This window comes from Callospermophilus lateralis, chromosome 7 (assembly GCF_048772815.1).
Source record: "Callospermophilus lateralis isolate mCalLat2 chromosome 7, mCalLat2.hap1, whole genome shotgun sequence".
NCBI classification, from domain to species: domain Eukaryota; kingdom Metazoa; phylum Chordata; class Mammalia; order Rodentia; family Sciuridae; genus Callospermophilus; species Callospermophilus lateralis.
In genome coordinates this window covers 131,309,714-131,330,753 of record NC_135311.1, presented here as the reverse complement: position 1 = coordinate 131,330,753, position 21,040 = coordinate 131,309,714, and the positions used below count along the sequence as shown (strand labels likewise).

General features: G+C 42.0%; 1 protein-coding gene and 1 pseudogene across 7 annotated transcripts in view; one reads left to right on the top strand and one right to left on the bottom strand.

Annotated features, from left to right (window-relative positions):
• Window positions 1-21,040, bottom strand: part of Ubr4 (ubiquitin protein ligase E3 component n-recognin 4) — a 128,620-nt gene that overhangs the window by 52,909 nt on the left and 54,671 nt on the right. For 2 of the 7 annotated variants that reach the window (XM_076861150.1, XM_076861154.1), the window contains exons 47-61: window positions 20,686-20,849; window positions 20,033-20,249; window positions 18,999-19,215; window positions 18,218-18,250; window positions 17,022-17,085; window positions 16,481-16,615; window positions 15,243-15,417; window positions 14,230-14,370; window positions 13,188-13,309; window positions 12,465-12,576; window positions 10,385-10,515; window positions 10,091-10,268; window positions 9,543-9,647; window positions 7,849-7,986; window positions 6,871-7,045 (exon numbers count right to left, since the gene is read on the bottom strand). In XM_076861150.1, coding sequence (XP_076717265.1) covers window positions 6,871-7,045; window positions 7,849-7,986; window positions 9,543-9,647; window positions 10,091-10,268; window positions 10,385-10,515; window positions 12,465-12,576; window positions 13,188-13,309; window positions 14,230-14,370; window positions 15,243-15,417; window positions 16,481-16,615; window positions 17,022-17,085; window positions 18,218-18,250; window positions 18,999-19,215; window positions 20,033-20,249; window positions 20,686-20,849 — 2,107 coding nt within the window. The remainder of the gene's footprint in view (window positions 1-6,870; window positions 7,046-7,848; window positions 7,987-9,542; window positions 9,648-10,090; window positions 10,269-10,384; window positions 10,516-12,464; window positions 12,577-13,187; window positions 13,310-14,229; window positions 14,371-15,242; window positions 15,418-16,480; window positions 16,616-17,021; window positions 17,086-18,217; window positions 18,251-18,998; window positions 19,216-20,032; window positions 20,250-20,685; window positions 20,850-21,040) is intronic. The other 5 variants (XM_076861155.1, XM_076861156.1, XM_076861153.1 and 2 more) reach the window with 4 other exon arrangements.
• Window positions 1,982-3,046, top strand: LOC143403460 (activator of 90 kDa heat shock protein ATPase homolog 1 pseudogene; annotated as a pseudogene).

Genomic DNA, 21,040 nt, shown 5'->3' with positions numbered 1-21,040 from the left:
CTGAGGATAGTTCTTTCCTCCTGCCACCAAACAAAAGAAGGAGCATTAAAAAGATGTTAAGAAATAGGAGCTGGGGTATGGCTTAGCTGTAGAGTACTAGCCTAGCGCGTGCAAGGCCCTTGGTTTGATCCACAGCACCACATAAAAATAAATAAATAAAACAAAGGTATTGTGTCTAACTACAACTAAAAAATATTTAAAAAGAAAGAAAGAAAAAAAAAAAGAAATGTTAATACACAGCAACATAGGAGCAGAAATCTCACTCTGTTAAAAGGGAGCAAAACTATTCTAATCTACAACTGATGGTTAAAAAATATTTCCCAAGCAAACTATCAGGTTCTAGCTATTCTTAGAACCAAACCTCTGGTGGTACAGTGGCACATTTCTGCAATTCCAGCTACTTAGGGGGTTGAGGCAGAAAGACTGTAAGTTTGAGGACAGTCTGAGCAATTTAGTGAGACCCTATCTCAAAATAAAATTTTAAAAGTTTTAAAAGCTATTGATGTAACTCAGTGGTAGAGTGCTTGCCTAGCATTTGCAAGGGAAGGCCATGGATTCAATTCCCAGTACCAAAATAGCATCAACGAAACAAATAAACAAACAACAAAAAGAACTAAACCTTTAATTATAGGTTTCATGGTTTCCTAACACATGCCTTTAACCTGCCTCCAGGCATTATTTTCTGGAATCTGACGTACAGGTCTGTTGCACCATAACCTGACCTTTTCTTTTTCATGTTTCCTAAGTCCTTAGGAAGGTCAATAACTGCTTTGTTCTCTCTCACATCTTCCCCATCATTTTCCTAATGTAAAATTCAATGTCAAAACCACTCTCTTACAGACCCAGGAATTTTCTGACATATTTAGTTGGCTTCTACCTACTAGCCTTCTTCATCTATAGATACACAGTTGGCCTTATGTACCAAATGCCCACCTAGCTAATATTCTGACTCAAGAAAAACAATATGAAAATTTATCATTTAAGGTCCCGGTGACAAGATTGGCAGCCTCACCTAACACACGATCACAGACAGATTAAAAGTGTGGTTGCTGAATGAACGAATTCACTTTCATAATTAGTAAACTGTCCCTTCATTTCACCTCAAGGACTATTTGTAAGAAATGTGCATGATTAACAGGTATCCAGAATATTTTCAAAATCATAAATACTTGAATGAAAGCACTGGATCTTACCTGAACCATAAACGGTTGTTATTCTAAAAAGAACTCAAAGGAATGAGTTAACTGTTCTTCAGAGTACAATAATATATAACATTCCACACGGGCACCCATGAACAACTTGGGAAGCTATAAGCTGTGAGTAAGATGATTAAGAACTGCTCAGAGATGGACGAGGTACCAGTGAGGAAATGTAAGACAACAGCAGGAGTTTAATAGTTTCATAGATAAAACAGATTTGGGGATGGAATCATGTCTTCAGATTTGGAAAAGATACATGTGAACACACAGGTACAAAGAAAAAAGACAAAATGAATGGAGTCAGATCTCAACCAAGATCATACCATATTACTGACTTTCCAAACAGATGCTATTCTTGAAATTTAACAAGACAATTAAAACGTGCGCCCCCAAATTGCAGTTTTCTTTTCCTGGGTGACTTAAAGTATTTTATTCTTTTAAAAAATTCAGTGACCATTTAATTAACTTATTTATGGGGAAAAAAAAAAAAAAGGGGAATTGAAAAGCACTATAGACTCCCACCACCAATATGGCTAGGTTACCTAAACTGACTCTCCTAAAACCAAATGAAAAATACTAAAAAGATATTATAACATTTTTTAAAAAATGATAAGTCTCGGAAAGTTAAGATGGGAGGGGTGGGATGGAGAGAAAAGCAAGCCAGGAGGTGCTATGACTGCTTCTAGTAGTTTCCAGGTGCTGCCAGGTGGCTAGGACCAAGAGGTCCTGAGGCTGTGGATGTGGCCGCTTGGGAGTTGGTGGGGGATGCGGTAGGAAAGCCTATGGCCAAGTGGGGTGAGGGCAATCCATGATGGACCGTGGAGGAGCACGCAGACCCCAGCAACAAGAACAACTAGCATTTGACAGAGAGGGATGCTTCTAATTGGTCCACAGAAAAGCTAAAAACACTGTTCCTGGCAGCAAGAATGCAAAACAAGGAAGGCAAGTGTGAGGTGACAGAAGTGAGTAAGCCTGATGGACAGGCATCCATTAACAATCGAAAAGGCAAACTTATCTTCTTTCATGAGTGAAGCATCAAATTAAACTGAACAAGTACCTCCAAGTCAGGAGTTTGGTACAAGGGACATGTGAGGATCTCAAATTTGATGAAAATAGAGTGGATGAAGAGATTAGTGTAAGCCTTAACAAAGATGAGCCTGACACAAATTTCGTGGCTTTAATGAAGGAAAAACAGGTGAAACTTCTAAGAGAAGCAATGGGAATTTACATCAGCACCCTCAAAAAACAGAGTTCACCCAGGGCATGATCTTACAGACAGTGAATGGAGAGTGAGTAGACCCAACAGGGGAGCCAGCACTGAAAACTGAGGCACACAAGACTAACTCTGCTCCTCAAACAAACCCAGGCCAAACCTGGTGGTGTCAAAATCCCCCGTTTATAAGAGCATCCTTAGAGAGACCTTCTCCGACATCCCCAGAGGAACTCTATAGAGAGTTAACCACCAAGGCTGGTTCAGGCCTTTACCCATGATCCCACAATGTCAGAAGCAGACAAAGGTGAGAAGTTTCACATGGAGATGGCAGTGTCTCTGGGGAATTTTCTGATCCAGTTCCTGAAAAACATATTGCGATGAAGGGAGGTTTAACTCTTGGCCAAAGGGGCACTTTGCTACCATCATGTTGACCTTCATTGACAAGAGTGGAGAGACTGAGCTGTGCATGGAAGGCCGAGGCATCCTTGACCCTGAGGAGGAGAGGACACAGCAGGGCTGGCAGCGGTATTACTCTGAAGGCACTGAATAGACCTCTGGCTATGGAGCACATTGTTTTACGGCCAGCAGCAGGGGGCTCCAGCCTGCTGGATACTTCAATCCAGCCCTCTCCTGACTGGGGCTCTTTACTCACAGGATCGCACCATCCCAACTGCTAACTTGGGGTTGGTGTCCCTCCTCTCCACATATACCTTATTATGTGTATGTTTTCTGCTTGGTGAAGTCACAGAGTAATTTCCCTTTTAAATGTACATACACTAAATAAACATAATTTCAAAAATAAAACAAAATAAATGATATCTCAAAAAATTTCAAAGGACTAAAATCATCTAGTATGTCCTCCAACCACACAAAAAAATTAAACTATAAATCAATAACATACAATTAGAAAATTCCCCAAAATATTTAGAAATTTAGTAAATACTTCTTAATATCCCCTGGGCCAAGGACTAAACTACAACAAAATCCAGAAAACAGATTAAACTGAACAGCAATTAAAACATAATATCAAAATATGTGGACTACAGACAAAGCAAGGTTAAGAGGGAATTTTAGAATAAAATATACAGTTTCAAACATGTATTTTGAAAAATTTAAGATTAATAGTTTAAGTTTCCATCTGATGGAGCTAAAAAAAAAAAGAATAGAAAATTAAACAAAAAAGTCACTAAGTGGAAGAAGGAAATAAGAGAGGAATAAATACAACGCAGACAAACAGAAAAAAAACAGTTCCTTATAAGTTGATAACCACTAGCTAGATGACTGTTATAAAAAGAAAAGATACTATAAAATCATAAGGATGATAAAAAATAATTACAAACAACTATATGCCAATAAAATTGGCAACTTAAATAAAATGAACAAATTCCTTACAAAACATAATATGCTAAAATTGATACATGAAGAAATAGAAATAATTCTCTATCACTTAAAAAATGAATCTATAATTTAAAATCTTTCCTTAAAACAAGTCTATATCTAGATGACTTCATTGGTAAATTTTCCAAGAACTTATAGAAAAATAAATATAGCAATCTTATTACACAAACCCTTCCAAAGAAATGAGAAATGGGAAACATGTCCTAACTTATTTTAAAGGAAAATCACTGTGCTAGACAAAACATTAGCAAATCAAAAACCCCAAAATATAAAGGATAACATCAGAATAGAGGGTTGGTTTAAGAGAAAAATTGATGTAATTTACAACCATTAACAGAATAAAGGAGAAAAAGTGATATAATCAACTCAATAAATGCAATAAAAGTTACTGGAGAGTTTCAAAACATAACTAGAGAAAACTGTCTCCTAATAAACTAGGAATAAAATTTCCTTGATTTTATAAGGAATATCTATTAAAACAAACCCTAGTTGGGTACAGTGGCACACGCCTGTAATCCCAGGGGCTCAGGAGACTTGAGACAGGAGGATCACGAGTTTGAAGCCAGTGTCAGCAATGGTGAGGAGCTAAGTAACTCAGTGAGAACCTGTCTCTAAATAAAATACAAAACATAGGGCTGGGGGTGTGGCTCTAACACTACTTATGAAATCTTTGCTAAGCCTGAGTTATGAAAATATTTTGTCTCCTAAAACTGATAATGTGTTACCTTTTAAATTTACATCTACAGTTCAATTGGTTTGGGGCATAATGTAAGATTAATTTTATACTGTATGAATTTCCATCCAACCCCCAGTTTTACTGGAAACACCATGCCTTCCCTAATGTCACCTTTGGCATAAATCATATGACCATGTATGTATGGAATCTACATCTGAACTCCAGCCTGTTCTATCAACCTACTTGTTATCCTTACACCAATCACACTGCCTTAATTATCATAGCTTTATAATAAACTATCATTGTTATATTTTCTGATTTTATGGATTTTCTTCAATATTGTCTTGACTAAAATTAGTCCTTTACTTCCGAACAAAAGTCAGTATCAATTTGTCAATTTAACACATATATAACACTAATTGGGATCTGTGACAGGGATTACATGGATCTGAATCTATCTGAAGACAAATGTCATCTTTACAATGAGACTTTCAATCCATAATCATGGTATAGTAAGTATTCCAATTATTTAGGTCTTCATTAATTTCTCATTAGATTTTGCAGTTTTCAGTATATAAATCTTATCTGTCAAACTTATTCCTACATGTGATTATTTAATGATACTCGAATAAATCTTAACAAATTATACACACAAGGAATAAAAATGAAAAGTGATTATTATGACACATGGAAAGAGACTATGGTAACTTAACATCTATTTAAATGGACTCCCAAAAAGAAAAATAAAAAGTGAGGCAGAAACAACATCTGATGAGATTAATACATGAGAATTTTCCAAAACTAATAAGATACTAACCCATACATTCAAGATTCCCATACAACTAAGGAAACAAAGAAAGAAAACTATCTTATGTAGTTCAGTGCTACATAGAGCACTTGCCTACTGTGCAAAAGGCTCTGGGTTTTTGAGTCCCAGCAGGAAAAAAAAAAAAAATTCCAGCAATCTCAGAGATTCCATATTATCTAAACACAATGGAATTAACCTAAAAATCACATTAATTTTTTTAAAAAATCAGTAGAAAACCCTATGAAGAAGTTTTTAAAACCCTCCATCAAAATATCACAGTTAACAGTGTCTGAGATCATCTTCATTCAAAGAGATGTTATAAGTGGCTAACGTTGAAGCAGAAGGGTACAGGAACATAGGAGGTGTTCACAGATGTTCTATTCTGTCTCTAATGCCTATGTCAGTGATTGTTTTCTTCCTGATAGAAATCATTCAGTTTAAAATGCGGATTCATTGTTTTGGCACTAATGTGATAACTGTTGGTCTCAACAAATTCAACAAACATTATATCACAAGTATTATTCTTTTGTGGAGGGGAAGAGGATACTGGAGATTAAACTCAGAGACATTTTACCACTGAGCTACATCCCCAGGCCCTTTTACTTTTTGAGTCAGGGTCTCACTAAATTGCTAAAGCTGGCCTTGAAGTTGCAATCCTTCTGTTCAGCTTCTTATGTAGCTGAGATTACAGGTGTGTTCCACTGTGACCAGCTATCCCAAGTGTTATTCTTAAATTTTTCTTCCTCCACTTCTATTTCTCTAGTTACTCTTTGGTTAAATACCAAATCAGTATCAAATACCATCACCATCCAAGGGGGATGGATTAGAAACTCACAGATTATCTTGTTTCAAAATATTCTACCACTGGTATTTAGAAATACCAATGCTCTTATTTCTCCTTTACCTTGTATACAAGCTGAATAAGGAACTATTTCTGATATAATCTACCTATTAACTTATTGATGAGCCTCAAACAGCGCCTTTTACAAAAAAGGATGCAACATAATGAGTTCATCAGTATTAATGAAACAAAATTTTAATAAGAAAAATTCATGGTTTTATGACAATAATTTTAGACTTATAGAATTTAGGAAGCTTTCAGAAAAAGAGTATTTTCTATTCTCTCTGAAAGTGATCTACAGAATTCTAATCAGACAACAGATCTAAGCTGCATATGGAGCATACAACTGTAATCAAGCTACCTCAGAGGCTAAGGCATGAGAATTAAAAGTTTGAGGCCAGTTTGTGACAACTTATGAAGACCCTATCTCTAAACAAAAAATAAGGAGTAGGGATGCTGCTCATTATTAGAATGCTGCACATTCCTAGAATGCAAAAAACCCTGGTGCAGTCCCCAGTACTGGGGGGAGAAAAAAAGAAGGAAGGAAGGGAGAGAGGAAGAGAAGGAGGAGGAAGAGAGGAGAAGATGATAGCTCTGGAGCACTTCCTAAGATCTTAATCTGTTTCATGAGTTTATTGTCTTTATATTTCATAAGAAATACACTATTGTCACCATTCCACCTCTGTTTCTGAAATACTCTGATAAAGCTTCAGATGGTGAATGGTCAGTCCTAACCTGTTGCTAGTGTGGACATCTCCTTCGGCTTCCCCTTCTCCTTCTCCCTCTGAGCCATCTCCTTCCTGGTGCCCAGTGGTGGTGCTGATAGCACCAGTGCTTGAACTGACACTTCCTGGTCCAGCTGGATGTCCCTCAGCTGTAGCATCACCATAGGCACTGCTCCGGCCAGATACTAGAGGAAAATGGTTAAAAAAAAATTGACTCCAAAGCAGAACGGAATACAATACACTCTGAAGTTAGCAAAGACTAGACAATAATTGGTAGCTTTAGATATCATTTTTTTCTATATGAAGCTGAATGAGGACTGAATTCATGATCCTGATCCCACAGCACCATACTAAATCATGCTCTCTAGTCACTCAACCTCCTATCGTACCCAAGCTCCACCCACAAGAATGATCTTCATCTCAACAAATTTATCAAATAATTCAGAGAAAACAAACCTGATATGTAAATCTAGAAATTATCAGAGCTACTCTTAATCTCCTCCATAAAAATTTGTCAGTCAATTGTTAACTACAGACTCATTTTCAAACAAAAATGGCTTTATCATGCTCCCTGATTCCAGAGTCCCCCACTTATTAGCTAGTGTACTGTGGGGTTGGCTTGCTACATCAATACATCTGATCTTTAATAGGATTGCCCCAAAATATGCTCCCCCTAGTAATAAAGAGCAAAAACTATAGACTAATGGGTTTCAAGGTCACAGTTATTTTAATCAAGATGTAGAACTGTGCATGTCACTGCTTTTCTTCCACTAATAAAAACTTACAGATGCCTGTAAAATATTTCAATGTTTACTTCACTGAGTGTCAGCAAACTCAACACTTGAAACTTCAGCACTGAGGGTAAATGAACTCCACAAGACTTTCAATGAGTCCCTACAACTTCTCTTTGCTGAAAGCAATTCCAGGCAAGGATTCCTATTTGTCCCCACCCTCTGCCCAGCGAGATCAAGACCCCCAGGCACATTACCACTGTGCTCGCCAGCCACTGAGTCCACTGCACTGCCCCCGCTCTCCGAGCCCACACTACCACCATGGTCGGCAGGAGAGGTCCGCAGGGTAGAACCGTCAGTCGCTGCTGTGCTGCCCTCATCATCTGAGGCTGGAGCTGAGAGAGTAACAAGAGCTGTTACAAGTAAAAACCCCTCTTCGGGGTGAAAGTATCAAACTACATAGTGCAGACGACACGATGCAGTTTATGTATCCTGTAGTCAGAGAAAAAAGGGAAAGATTTGCTTCGCTAGTTGACCACTAACAGGAACAAACACTGTGTACATGGTGCATTGCAAACAGTACTGAGACAGAAGTAAAAACCCAGTTCACTGGGCATTTCCTTCGCTCTTACACTACAGCGCAGAGATTCAACAAGAATCAGTGATGTGGACACTGGGTCTTCTAGCTAAATGCTTCATGGTCACCATTGTCTAGGTGTTACTGACACCTGCTGAGAGATCTCAAACTAGCCATTGCCATTCAAAGCATAAAACTCTGGATTTTAATGAGATTTGTTTTGCAATCAGTCAATTTATGCTTAGGAAATCACTTATCATGAGCTTTTGAATTGACTGCTTTTTTTAAAAATCAAGTGGTCCCAAAGGGGGCTCACTGGGAAATTTCACACGTCCTAATCATCCTCATCAGATGCTAATAATGAAGCAAGGAAATTCCCCAGAGACAGCCACAGCATCCAGGATCAGGGCTGAGCTGAGACAGGAGGAAAATGCTGGATGAGATACATAGGGGGGGAAAGCCACGACAGCCACAGAGCAGGTACAGTATGCACACAACCAGACAACACGACAGCGACCTCAGAGCCTGCAATGATAGCAACAGAAGAGACCTCAGAAAAGCAACAAGCCATGGCAGCAGGTGGGGACAGCCAGTTTCTCTTTTTCTTATCTATCCAGGGTCAAACTCCCAGAATAAAACATTAAAAAAAAAAAAAGAAAGAAAGAAAAGAAATAGAAACAAATACAGAGATTCATCAGTCTGAAAAAGTATAAATCAACCCTTCTATTACTTGAGGGTTGATTCTCCAGTGGGTTTCTCAGGTATGACATCCTCCTTTGTTTGGTTCAACTCTCTATTCAAAAATATTTATTTTTTCTTATCACATTAGGAAAGTGAGTGAAATTCAAGTCAAAATGAGTTCTGAGGATTTCCTGTGGATCTTGGTTATCCACAAAAACCCTACCTCTCCTGCTCATAGGTGCCTAATGGTCAGCCACATAGCCCCACAATTCTGAAGCACAACCCAGCTACTTGCAGCTTTAATTTTCTTTGCAAAGGAAGAGTAAAAACTTAAACAGTAAAAACTTTATAGTATCTTGTCTCCCTTTTAAATTTTTTAACATGCTAAAACTCTACAAAGAATACTAAACAATATAACTCAAGCCCTAGTCTAATCAGCCTACCAGCTGCTCTCTGGACCTCTCCTCAAGAATCAGCTCAAGTCAGGCAGCATGCGAAGTGTGAGGAAGCAGAGCCATGAGCACCATTGCCAAGTTCAGCACTATGCCTACCACACCCATATTCCTAAAGCCAGGCAAAAGCAGGAAGTCCAGAATGGCCTGTCAAAGCAGCTGCCCATTACGCTCTCACAGCACTAAGACAAGGCCAAGGGTCCTGGGGCCCTGCGCCGTGCTCCTTGCTGTGGACAGTTACCTGATGCTGTGGTGTCAGAGAGGGTTCCTGCGTCCAGAGAGGAAGAGCTGGGTGCCTGGCCGGACAGTCCTAGGCTCTGAAGGCCCAGGGCACTGCTGCTGCTGCCTGGGAAACAAGTGGAGAGTGAGCACGACATCCCCTCCAGACCCCGTCCACAGCTGCTTTGGCCACCTGCTGCCCTCAGGAGTCTCTACAAGCCAGCACATGACCCTCTCTGGCCTATATCCACTGCTGTCCCCCCCCCAAACTCAGTTACAGAGGTGGTGGAATGCTTCCTTCAGCTCAGGCAGAACAGAGGCTGGAGGAATCTAGGAGATTCAGGAGTAAATAATCCAAAAGACCAAACCAGCAGACAATGAGATTGGCTCCCAGCCCGAAATTCTCACCACAATCCCTCTCACTCTCCACCTGTATCCCTTAACAGCTCTCACCCAGATCAACCTTTCCCCAAAAGTGGGGACAAGCTAAGTCAGCTGGATATCAGTAACTGCCAAATCCTCTTTGCTGTGCAAGGCAAAGGCCACTCTATTCCTGGCATTGCCTTCTACCTTGCTGGTCCTGCTGCAGGCTCAGGGCAATTGCTAGTTCAACCATGGTCTCATCATCTGCATCAGGCGGGATGTCCAGCATGGGAGGGAAGCCCTCTGCGCCTGCCAGCAGGGCCTCCAGGGGAGAGGGGTTGCCATTGTTGACATTCTCAGCTGTCTCCAGGACCATCGACTCAGACTGCAGAGAGAAAACTCTGTCAGGGTCCCTTAGCAAACAGCAAATTTTGGAGTCTATTGAACAAGAGCTAGAGGGGAGCTGAAGCTCCTTCTCCCCTCTCCTGCTGCCAGACTCACCACCATCTCAAAATCTCCGTGATCCACCTCACTCTGCTCCTGGCTTTCCTGACGGATGTGCCCACCATCCGGGATTCCTGATGACTGCATTTTTTCATCTGCATCATCATCGTCATCATCATCCTTGTCTCCTGAGTCAAAGAAACCCTCAATCACCTGAAGGTGCTTGCTTTTTTCCTCCTTAACGTGTGGTGGTATAAGTTGCACAGCAAAAGGCCAGCACATGGCACCCTGTGCTTCCAGGGTAAAACTCCAGGGTGCTACGCCCAGAGACCTTTTTCTTTTGTTTCTTGGACCTAGCAGAATCTAGGAAGATGGAGTTAAGCACAGATAGCTTGTCCCCAAGGAATAGGACTGAAAAAGGATTTGAAAAGGATTTCCCTAAAGCAAAGAAATCTAAGGCCTGACAAACTCCCACCAATTCTCAAGAAGCCTTCGACAAGACATGAAAAATAATACAATTGAGATGTGTATCTGTCATGGAAGCTTAGTGTTTATTCATTACTTATCTCCAAAACAACTAGGTTAGTAAGACTTTCACACTACATAATCACGAGAAGAATTAGAATTAAAATGTAAAACTATCAAATGGGAACTAAGGACTCCATAATAGGTCCTATGTAAGCCCACTTCCATGGGAAGGTGGGAAGGCCTTCTAGAAAAGAAACAGTCCAGGTGAGACTCCTGATGGTCAGAAGAGGAGACTCTACTCAATGAATTTGGGGCGGGGGGGGGGGGGGACTGAACCCAGGGGCACTTAACCACTGAGCCACATCCCTAGCCCTATTTATTTTTTGAGACAGTGTCTCACTAAGTTGCTTAGGGCCTCGTTAAATTGCCGAGGCCGGCCTTGAACTTCTAATCCTCCTGCCTCAGTCTTCCAAATCCCTGGGATTATAGGCCACCATGCACGGCCAGGTTTGATGGATTATTAAAACAGGCAAATATGTCCTTAATTAGAAAAACAAACTGTTGGGCTGGGGATACAGCTCAGTTGGTAGAGCATGCACAAGGCCCTGAGTTCAATCCCCAATACCAAAAAAAAAAAAGCTTGAAGAAACACAAACTGTTGGCAGTGTAGGTTCTTGCTAGAGAAAAGATTGCAAACCACTACCTAACTCATCAAAACCTTAGATAAGATACATGTTCTCAGGGAAGAATGTCTGAAAGTTACCAAGTTGTATACACTCCTCCAGACCCAGGCTGTCCCATACAGTAGGCAGCAGCCACAGGTGGCTACTGAGCTCTGGCAAGTCCATCTGGAGATGTGCCACTAGCATAAAATCCACGTTGGACATGAAAGATATCGCCAGAAAACAAAGCACTTCACTATTGGTTTTTTATATTGGCTACATATTGAAATAATATTTTTGATACACTAGATCAAGTAAATTTTTAGTACATTAATTATCCTTATTTCTTTATACTCCTTATGTGGCTGCTGGAAAATTTAAAAACATATGTAACTTTCATTTGAAACTTACTTTCAAAACAAATCAAGTAACCAAAGAGTTATATAGTATAATGCTATTAGACAGTCTATAGAATTGCTCTTACTAAAATGTAAAATGAACTCTTGACCACGGCCAAGTGTATTATGAGGGAAATCTGTGAAATCTGTCAAACTTATTATCAGTATGGCCACTGAGGATTTTGTCCCTTACGCAAAACAAAATGGAGCCTTAATAAAGAGTTTTGGTGCCAGGGGAAATTAAGTTCATTTTGTGTTTGGTCACCATGATCTTTTCAAATGTTCTTATGCTTGGACTCCGGAGAAGCTCCAGCCAAGTACAAGGTATTCACTAACGACCACGTGGGACCCTGTCATGAAGAGTCCTATATCCTTTGCTTGGTTTTCATTGTTACCTTTATTTTTACATAGTCTTGACTTTCATTATTTTTATTCTACTTAACTATTCGCATTTTTATATGTCACCTTAAAATTCTTCATGAAAAAGTAGGGTAAGAAATAAAAAAACCAAAGGCTCTTGGTCAACATGAGCAGCACCTCCTAAGACTGCACCTCTTCTCCCCCACCCCCCCAACCCAGACAGAAGCCCAAACCCACACCTCACATTACCCATTGGAGTGTTGCTTCGAGGGGAAGAGGGCAAAGTCACATGTCTCCGTTTGTTCCTGGGCCTTAGGACTCGAATTAGAGCTTGTTTACAGGAGAAGCTCACAGCAGGATCCTGAAGTTAAAAAGGAAACTGTCATGCTTATTCACAAAAGCAGCTGCGACACTTTCTCAGTGGCTCACTCACATGCGTTGTGAAGACCTATCTCACAGGCACCCAGCTGACCCAAATTCAGCAGGTTAAGCTGATTGGCACTTCCAACCTGGCATACAGAAGACCCATTCACTGCCTTCCTGTCTCTCAGTTCCTGGTGACAGTCTGGCAGGCCATTTGCCCCTGAAGTCACTTTTGACTCCTTACACATAGACACTGGCTTTTCTTCAGATGTTCAAGCCCTCAGTGCTCCTCTTAGCTCTGTGCTATAAACAGTACCTCTAACATGTAGCTTCTGTGACAGGGTTCCTAGAAAGAGACATCTTAATGTGCTACATTCATTCATGTGCTTAAGTTTAAGTAATACTTAGCACTATATAGCAAATACCAGACTAGTCCTTAAGGATTCAGCACTGAACAAGAAAGACTAAGCCCACTCACTCCCTTTCCTAACCTTACTCTTCCATGCTGTAAGATCTTAAAGCTTTTACTGATATTTGAAACTATGAATTCCTTTAAGCCTATTAAAAATTTTTTTCCAGACATTCTCAGGCATGTGGAATGGTACGTACAGGACATAATAGCATCTGCATGTAGATCTTGGACGCAGTGTTGATACAATCCAGCTCACAAGTACAGTAGCCATGGATAATGTCTACCAGTGCATTGACAGTAGCTTCAATATGAGTAAGGCCTACAGGGAAGAAAAATATCATCTGAAAACTTGGTGGAAAAGCCTCTAGATACTTGGGAGCTTAAGATAAAGTACAAATTCTTATTCCCACATAAAGGTCAAGCTAGCAAAAGACAATAAGCACAACACAGCAGAACAAACCCACAAAACACACACACAGAATGTGGACTGTCAGCAGCATTTGTGATTTGTCTTATTAATAGTCTTCTAATCTCCCAAACTGTCCTCAAAAGCCTTTCCAGATATCCTGCATGATAGAAGTGAGCAGTTGTCCACTCTGCAGCTATCAAAAGACAAGGCAGGGAAATGTGAAGAGGTAGGCAGATGCTAAATGCCCCCTACAATCCCCAAACCTCAGGTAATGATAGAACATGACCTTGACAAGCCTGCTGGTCTAGCGTCCAAGTAATCTCCAAACAGATGAATACCAGGTTGTTCTACTATTCTCTGTTGCTTCCTCTTCCGCCTAAGCTTTCAGTAGCATGAAAAGTTAAGATACCTGACACAGTAGCAGCTTGTAAATAAAATAATTCAAGACTGATACTTAATTTTTAACTTTCGAATAAACATTGAATAAGTTTTAAAAAATGTTCTTAAAAACAATAATAAATACCATAGAAGATACATATACCATACACACACACACACACACACACACACACACACACACACACTAGTATCTCTTTACATGAAACGTGCAACCCCACGTGAAGAGATACAGCACAAGAAAACCCTACTCTCTGCCACAAAGCTAGTTCCTGTATCAGGAATAATACACTGAACTCACAGACTTCTAGTTCCCAATTATTAATTCTGGAAGAAGTGAATGATGAAGGCTAAGGGTCATAGCTATTCAAAGACAGAATTTATATCAACTTCATTATGTATCAAGTTTTCAAGTGTCTCTTTTAATATGATACCTGGCAGGCAAGCAGGTGCCAAGAAGGCATTCTTGGGTTTGGACGCATGGAGTTTCCAGAAGTGGTTCACAAGCTGGGTGATGAAACTACAGCAATCTCCTTCCACCTGCTTCTGCAGTTCCTTTCCCTCATCCACTCCTTCTACGCAGGAGAAAGAAGATTATTAACGATGGCAAATCAAAGATGGAATTTAATTTGTTTTAAGGTTAACTCAGGTCAAGGAAGCTTGCCTGCGGAGGGAGTTTCAAGTGGGGCCCCAATCAATATGCCAACTATCCCTAGATTCCAGCAGGCACATCTAGGAAAAAAACAGTCTGGGAAAGGAATATCACAGAAAACATTGAATGTTAGAATTAAGTAGAAAGGGGAGCATTCAGGATCTTTACAGCAGATTAAAAGATGTCCATTCCAACTGTTCAACTTCTAAAATCTAGGGGAACATCTGAGAATGTTTCTAGGATTGTAGTGTTAGGAGGGAAGACAAGCAGGACAATGACAGCACATGGGACATATAAATAATAAAAAAAATGTAAAGGCATCAATTAATTCTATTTGAAAATGGCAAAACAGGTTTGGTACCCAGTCAATGTAAGAAGAGATGAAGAAACAGAATGCAGCACTGAGAAAGGCCACTGAACATATTAATAAAGTACTGGCAAAAAGACAATATGAAAGTACAAGATACAACCCATAACTTCAATATGAGCAGGACCGACCAAGTTTAGCTTTACCCTGACGACTGTAACAATGTTAACTCCAGAGACAAATTATACCTGATGTTCAGAACACTAAATAAACTCAAGTATAATCAAATAAAACTCAAGATGAGCACTGGAAAGGGCACTCAGTTAAAATGGGACAATCCTAACATCCACAAGATATAGAACAGGCAGCAAAATCCTTATCACAGAGCCTGAGGTCAGTTGAAAGGCCAGTGAGAATAGAAAGAGGAGCAGAAAGGGTAGAGAAGTGTAAGCAGATTTCAGGACCACAGCCACGTAGGCCAAGTTCACCTGTTTCCATCTGGGGCAGCTTTGACTCCGTGAAGTGGACAAGGTTATTAGGTCGCATGATGGCGATGGAACGAGCTGTGATCACCAGCCTCTGGAACACCTCAGGGTCCAGATCCTTGCCTTCTCTGCTGGATGCATTGAGACACTGCACAGCTTTGCTCAACAAGGCCTGATCCTATACAACACAGCATCACAGAGAATCAACCATAAGCAAAGGCTGAACACTAAAAACAAAAAATAGAGGGGAGTGGCAATCATCAGGATTGCTACCTCCTCTCAGGAGAACAGATCAATTCCCACCAACCACCTAGAACAAACCTTCAAAGCAGCCCAATATGTTGGACTTAAAACACATAAAACATTAGTCTTTTTTTTTTTCTTTTTTGGTACTGGGGGTCGAACCCAGGGCTTTGCAAATGCAAGGCAGACGCTTTGCCACTGAGCTACATCCCAGCACTAAACATTAAAGTCTTTAACAAGTCAAAAGTCATGCAATCAGTATTAAAGCATGATAGGAAAATTAGAGTCCACTCAAATCTCCAGTACTGCAGCAGCCCAATCTCCCTCTAGCAGAAGAGCAGTTTCTCAGCAAGTTCCTAGTGCCTAAGGGTGATGTTTCCAAAAAGGCCTTTCCTTGGGGAGGGTCACAAGTTAAACTCACATTTCTCAATTTTATGGGCAGGAGACATGAAAGCTAACCAAGGCTTCTGGGCTAGTGGCTTCTAAACTGTCATCTCGTCCAAATAAGGAAACTGGCCCAACTCACCTCCTTTAGCATCTATTGATTTTTATGGGGGAGGCCCTTCAGATGCTCCCCAACCACTAATCAGTCAACACTGCTCCAGGGAACAGGATGCCTTTCACATTATCCTACAGCCAGGGGTGGGGTGAAAACACTGGCAGCTCTATCCACTGAGTGACTCTCCTCCCCTCACTGTTCTGGGGAGAAGCTGCCACCCTTAGTGTCTTTCTCTTTCTTAAGCCTTGCTGATCCTACTAAAGGAATAAAAAAACAACACAAACCAGTGGCCCACTGGTCGCTGACCCTCAGCAGAGTGGTGTTCATGCATTTCCCAGAAGAAAACTCTAGACTCAGGTCTAATCTCACTGCTATCAAGCCTCTCCACAGCTTACACAGCTGTGCCCTCACTTCACATACACAAAACCAACTTACTCAGCTCCCTGTCAGGGCCACAACTTCCAATTCTACAGAAGCCTCCCTGAAAGGGAACGATTACCTTGTGGCTGTGATAGGCCGAGCGGCTGGTATGGAGGCTGGCCAGAAGGCTCTTGGACTGTTGCTGGACACTGGCAGGTGCTGGCAGGGACAGCAGCAAAGTGGCCAGCTCCTGAGCTGCATTCTTGTTTCTCTCCTGATGTGAAAGACAGCAGTTATCACTAACCCCACAATGCACTGCAGAATGAACCCTCTAGTCTGCCCTCCCATCCTGCCTTTGAGGCCACCAGAGTGAGGTCATATGTCATAGATTGAAAAGACCAAAAAAAGAAAACCGGTTTCAGAAATCATAATTCTCATATAACACAGGTGAAGGACTAGGATCCAAGCTCACAACCACATATCCTACTCTCTGACATGGCTCACTACGGGCTCCCAAAAGCAGGACGTGAGGCCCAAAGCTGAAGACTTCTCTGGAGCTTCTTTGCAAATCAAGATTAGGCTATAAGTGTTGTTTAACTGTGAGGCCTTGGGCCTCAGACAACTCCAATGACTTCCTGCCTCTTCAGAAAGCTCCCAAGTGCTTTGAAGAAGTAACTTGCCTTCTCGATGATTGGGCCAACAGCAAAGCAGCTTTCCAGGGCTTCTAAAGAACTCACAACCAGCCTGGGGAGACAGAAAACCTGGCTTGAGTACAACAACCGTTCTCTCCACCTCGTGCTTTAGCCTAGGCAAACTATGGTCGTGAGGACCTTGGGGACAGCTAATGAATGCCAAATACAAAATCAAAGCACAATAAGACCTGCCACAGGCACCATGCATATCGTTGCCTGTGTTACAGGCCAGAAGAAACCCAGCTCCTGCTCGGAGATCAACCTGAGGCCATGTTCATAATCCGTAACTCAAAGACAGGGTTTTTCTTGCTCAAAGAGGATAAATGTGCTTCCTTCTGCTGCCTGTGGCGAGGATCACTGAGATGGGCTTAGCAGTCTTGATGCAATGGGACCCGAAGCTCAGGTGCCCAGAGATCAGTGGGCAAGGGAGACACAAAGGGAAAGGTTAAAGCCATCTTCCTACATTAGGAAGGTTAGATTTTTCTTACACTTCCAAGAAAATGCACAAGAGCATTTCCTGAGTCCCAAGGTACGGCAGAGTAAACGAGCTATTTTCAGGTGCATGCCACTCGCTAATATTCAAAGGGCAGTGCAAAGCATCTCTCAAAAACTGACAATTCTCCCTTAGGAAAGGAATAGGAAGCCCAGCTATTAAAGGTACCAAGTAACATGTTCCCAGGGCTTACTCCTTTGAATTTAACATAGCACAGTGAAAAGACCAACATCCTGACAGCTGAAGCTCTGGACAGAGAAGGATAAGTATTGAGAGGGTAGCTGGGGAGAAAAGGCATGAGGGTAAAGGAAGGCAATGAAGTATTAGGGAAGAGGACCTGAGGTACAGAACAAATGTGGCTGGAACGAGCCCTCTATGGCTCATGAGCTGACAGGGCTTTCTGCTTGCCCCTCCGCTCCCACCCTTTCTCATCTACTGCAGAGGAGTAGAGAGGACTGGGGTAAGGGAGAGAGCTAAAAGAGTCTGACATGGCCAACACCAAGGTGCACTCACGATCCTGGGTATGCTCCATTTTTACACATGGAGAGCGCTGCAGCCATGCAATGATCGGAACAGAAAGAAGCAGGAGGACTCTTCACAGAAGCAGAATCAATGCAAAGCCACACCATCACACACACTGCTCTCTGACACACACTCACTCGTGCAGAGAAAAGAAAGAGGGCATACTAACCGGTCCAGCTTGGTTAGGGACTCAGTTTCAGAACTTGGGGGAGAGGCAAAGAAAAAAAAGGAAAAAAATGTGAAGCTCAGAGAATCCTTGAAACACATCCTAAGCAAACCATATATGAATAGGGTGGGGGAAAAGAAAGAGAAAGAAGGAGGTGGTTGCTGGTGGGAGGCACTGACTTCAAGCAGGGCTATTCTTACAGCTTACAATGTAAGAACTCACAATCTTACATCGTGAATTATTTCATCTACCATGGCAAACCAGCAGCTCCCCAGCACACAGAAGCCAAGCGCGATGCTTGAGAATGCCACCATAGGGAGACCTAAGGAGGCTCTGCTACAGGGCGCAGCAGCAGCCTCTCTTGCTGGCAATGTCATTACCAAAGTAAATAGCTAGTGCCCAGGAAGATGAGAAGATGATGCAACCGGCATGGAAGGGAAGATGTTTCCCTAGCATCTTAGCAAGTCTGGATCCTATTCTAGAAAACAGACTTAAGTACCTTCCAGTCTGTGGCCTCTGGCTGCTCCAAAATGTACTAAGAATTAAGAGAAAGGATAAAACATCTGCCTTAGCAGAGACTGTGGCATCAGATGACTCTGCACCCACTTTTCAGGCTTCAGCTGCACAGTAAGGAGACACTGAATGTGGGGGGTGGTATATGAAAACTAGAAAATCACAGGCTAGACTTGGGACAGGTGCAGAGGCAGACTCTCAAGACACAGTGAGGTTCTGCAGCAAGTAGAAAATGGTGAGAACTGAAGCCAACCCCCGCCAGTGCTGGTACCTCTCCAAGACAGTGCCACTGGTCGTGGTAGGGGCGGCTGAGTCGCTGTCGCCAGTGCCATTGCTCTGGTTCAGGTTGGAAGGGCAGATGTTGCTGACGGAAGCAGAAGGGAACTCTTCTGGGGGTTCATCAGGCCAGCCAAACTGTTCCTTCGTCTTGCCGTAAACTTTTACAGCATCTATCATGGTGACACCTGCTGGATCCACCGAGGCACCGACTGCAATGAGCAAGAGAAGCCTGTGGAAGCGCATCCTCTGAAGAGCCATGAACACCTCTTCAAAAGCAAAGGCCAGACCAGGCTGGGCAAAGGCACAAATCACATCAATTTTTATAAACAGAGGAATTTTATCTCCTGAGACACTAATGGCACCTTAGATGGTAAACACATGAAGAAACAGTTCCATGGAATAAAAGTCTATGAAGTTTCCAAAGCGTCCCCAAACATCAACATAAGGACCCTCTTGTGCTGTCCCATCCCCAGCAGTCTCCAAACACTTCACTGTTCAAAGTACAGGTCATCACCACTCACATTAAAAACAACTATTTCTAGGACAAAGAACATCAGATGGGTGGCCAGTAAATGACAGAAAAGATGCCAGTCTTAAGAAAAGCTTAGAGATTTGTACCTGGAACTTTTTTAAGTCTTCGATGGCACAAGAAGGCCTTGCTAAACATCTCACAGAGACATGTGACTTGAGGCCTCATCTGGAGAAGGCCCTGCAATCCCACACGCCAGTCCTGCCTCCCCTCTGCCTGGACATAGGCGTAGCCCCATCAGTGAGGTTAAGTCACCCCACAGAAATCAACATGTAGCTGAGTTTACCCTATCTTTATCCCTCCTATTTTCAAGTATGCTCTTTCCCTGGCACCTGCCTTTTGTTTACATCTCAAGTAAAGATTTCTAACAGCAGAGACCACAGAGAAATCAGTAAAGCTGGGAGAGCTCAGAACACTGATGGACCACAGACTGGTGGCCTCTAATCCAGCACTCATAATGAAAGGGTAGAAGTCTGCACCCAGGGTTGGCAACTCACTAAAGAGGTTTAGCTTCTTATCAGCTTGCAGGGCTTCTTCTCTGGTGAAGGGGAAATCAAACCAGCGTGAGCGACTCAGATTAAGCTGCATAGTTCTGCCAAAGATCTCAATGTATGATGGGGCCCGTTCGATGGCCTGAGTCCCGATCTGGATGCGCATGCCTGTCATCACCATGGTGCTGTTGTTGTTACTAATCTCGATAGTGAAGCCACCAGGCTGAAGGGAGAAAAGACTGGAATCAGAAAACTAAGAGAAGTTCTTAAATTAAATTCAGTGCTCTGATATAGTCTTAATGTGTACACCCACATAAGACTTTTATTCTTTTAACTCCTCAGTGATGACTGTCTTGCTTCCAAGGATGCAAAAACAGGCAGGGAAAGGACTTTTTTTCATGTCTGACTTCCTTCTCCCCAGCATTTAACGACACTCTGCTGCCTTCTTACACAGTGACCCCAAATGGTGGAAACCTAGCCTTACAGGATCGGAGTCCTTCCACGTGTGAGTGAAAGTGTTCATTCATCCAAGGATCATTTAGCCACAAATGAGGGTCAGTGATTATGGGCACAAATTTCTAAAAGGAAAATGTTCTTGAACCATACTGTTGACCAGTCCTTCTATCCAAGGCTTAAACCCAGTCCAACAAAGTCCTCACCTTGGTGTTGGCCACATACATGCCAGTGGAGTTCAGCCGGTGCTTTATTTGTTGTGCATTGTAGACTTGTAGGAGATCATTACCACCAAATTCCACATCTGTCAGCTGCTGGTTGTGTTCAAAGAAGTCAATGGGGAAAGTCACCTGGCTAGATGTGCGGGTTGCTGTGGAGAACAGTACCAGATTGCCAGAGAGCACTGGTATGGGTGGTCTCTGGCCACCTCCACTCCCACTGCACAGCTAAGGACTCTTCCCAGACTGAGGTCACAAGCTCCCTCTCATCTTTCTAAACAAACTCATAGGATTTGCATCAGCATGATGCCTACGTGATACCTACCAGCTCTCTAGTAGTTAC